Genomic DNA, 1,417 nt, shown 5'->3' on the forward strand with positions numbered 1-1,417 from the left:
GTTGCCAACTTAAAATTCCTTAAATATTGTTTAAATTGCCTTTTCTTCACATGATTTCTCTGCTCAAAAATATTCATTACCTCTATGTCCCTTTAGTCGAATCTGGGTTTGATAATCTGGTCCAACACTCCTGTAACCATTATTTTTCCTAACACTCCCAGACCCTCATCCAGAGTGCTGTGAGAGGTATACAGTAGCCTCAAGGGTCTCAGATGAGTCCAACAGTGCATGTGCCTGTCCCTAGAAACTCCCTGCCTTGGGGGGACACACACACCCTTCACCTTACCTAGCATTTTTCGATCGACCTTTCAAGGTTCAGCTCAAAATCTCAAGACAAAAAGAAGAAGAAAAAAAAAAAAAACAAGGAAACAAAATTCAACCTTCACCTAGGTTCTCAGAGCCAGAAAGGGCTCCTGTAACCATCAAGGCTGGAACAGACACCGGCCTTGACACTTCATTTTGATGTGTGTATATATCTATACATAAACATAACATATAGTAACAATTACAGTCATAGCTAACACATACTATTTACCGCAAGTTATGTGCTCTTCTAAGCCTTTTACATTAATTTAATACTTGCATTTAATACTTGCAAACAACCTGTAAAACGAGGCAGAATGTGTGTAAGCACCTTGCCCAAGGTCAAACAGGAAGGTGGCAGAGTCAAGCTTCAGAAAGAGGAAGCCCAGTTCCACAGTCCTTGCTTATAACCATTATGCTATACTACCTCTAGGCTCAGCACAGCAAGTAGCAGGTAGTAAGTGCTCACTAAATGGTAAGTATTATTACTTTACAGATGGGGAGAAGGAGCTCAGAGCGGAGACAGGATTTGCCCAAGGTCACCCAGCTCATTGGTAGCAGAGCTGGAATGGGAACTCAGGTCTCCTGTCTGTTAAGCCTGAGTGCATTCCCAAAGTGAGCAGGAGGCATTCTGCTCCAAACTGCCCAGGGTCACAGGCTTTCCAAACATGGCAATGTGCTCTCTGGCATGGGAGAAGGGATACTGACCAGAAGAGGTGGCCACACAGGCTGATGACGGCATCTTTGGCTGTGTCCAAGCAGATGTTGCACTCGAAAGTGCTGTCCTGACCTCCGCTCTCGCCAGCGCCATTGCTGCTCCCACTGGGCCCTCCTGCAGTGGAGTTCTCAGGAGATGCAGAGGCCGAGGGCCCCTTGCTTGCCATCCTTGGCTGTCAGCGAAGCTTTGAGTGAAGACTCTCCCCAGGGAAATCCTAAAAGGCAGAGAACTCTTGACTGCCCATTTCTGCAGCCCTCTCCCCCCAGATTCCATGCCAACATTCCTGTCTTCTCTCAGCTCCAGAGCTGATTATGACTGAATCCCTGAGCAGACTTCCCAAAGTGCTGCAGAAGATAAGAGTTGTAGGGCACGACCCAGAGGGCAGTGATCCAGAAA

The 1,417-nt window shown here is 46.7% G+C and overlaps 1 protein-coding gene across 3 annotated transcripts in view; it reads right to left on the reverse strand.

The window, feature by feature from the left end:
• RNF185 (ring finger protein 185) overlaps positions 1 to 1,417 on the reverse strand; it is a 32,479-nt gene that overhangs the window by 22,155 nt on the left and 8,907 nt on the right. For 2 of the 3 annotated variants that reach the window (XM_011938329.1, XM_011938327.1), the window contains exon 1: positions 1,012 to 1,237. In XM_011938329.1, the coding sequence (XP_011793719.1) occupies positions 1,012 to 1,187 (176 nt within the window). In that variant the 5' untranslated portion in view covers positions 1,188 to 1,237. Of the gene's footprint in view, positions 1 to 1,011; positions 1,238 to 1,417 lie in introns of those variants that run through there. The other variant, XM_011938328.1, reaches the window with a different exon arrangement.

This window comes from Colobus angolensis, unplaced genomic scaffold (assembly GCF_000951035.1).
Source record: "Colobus angolensis palliatus isolate OR3802 unplaced genomic scaffold, Cang.pa_1.0 Scaffold171, whole genome shotgun sequence".
Taxonomy (NCBI): domain Eukaryota; kingdom Metazoa; phylum Chordata; class Mammalia; order Primates; family Cercopithecidae; genus Colobus; species Colobus angolensis.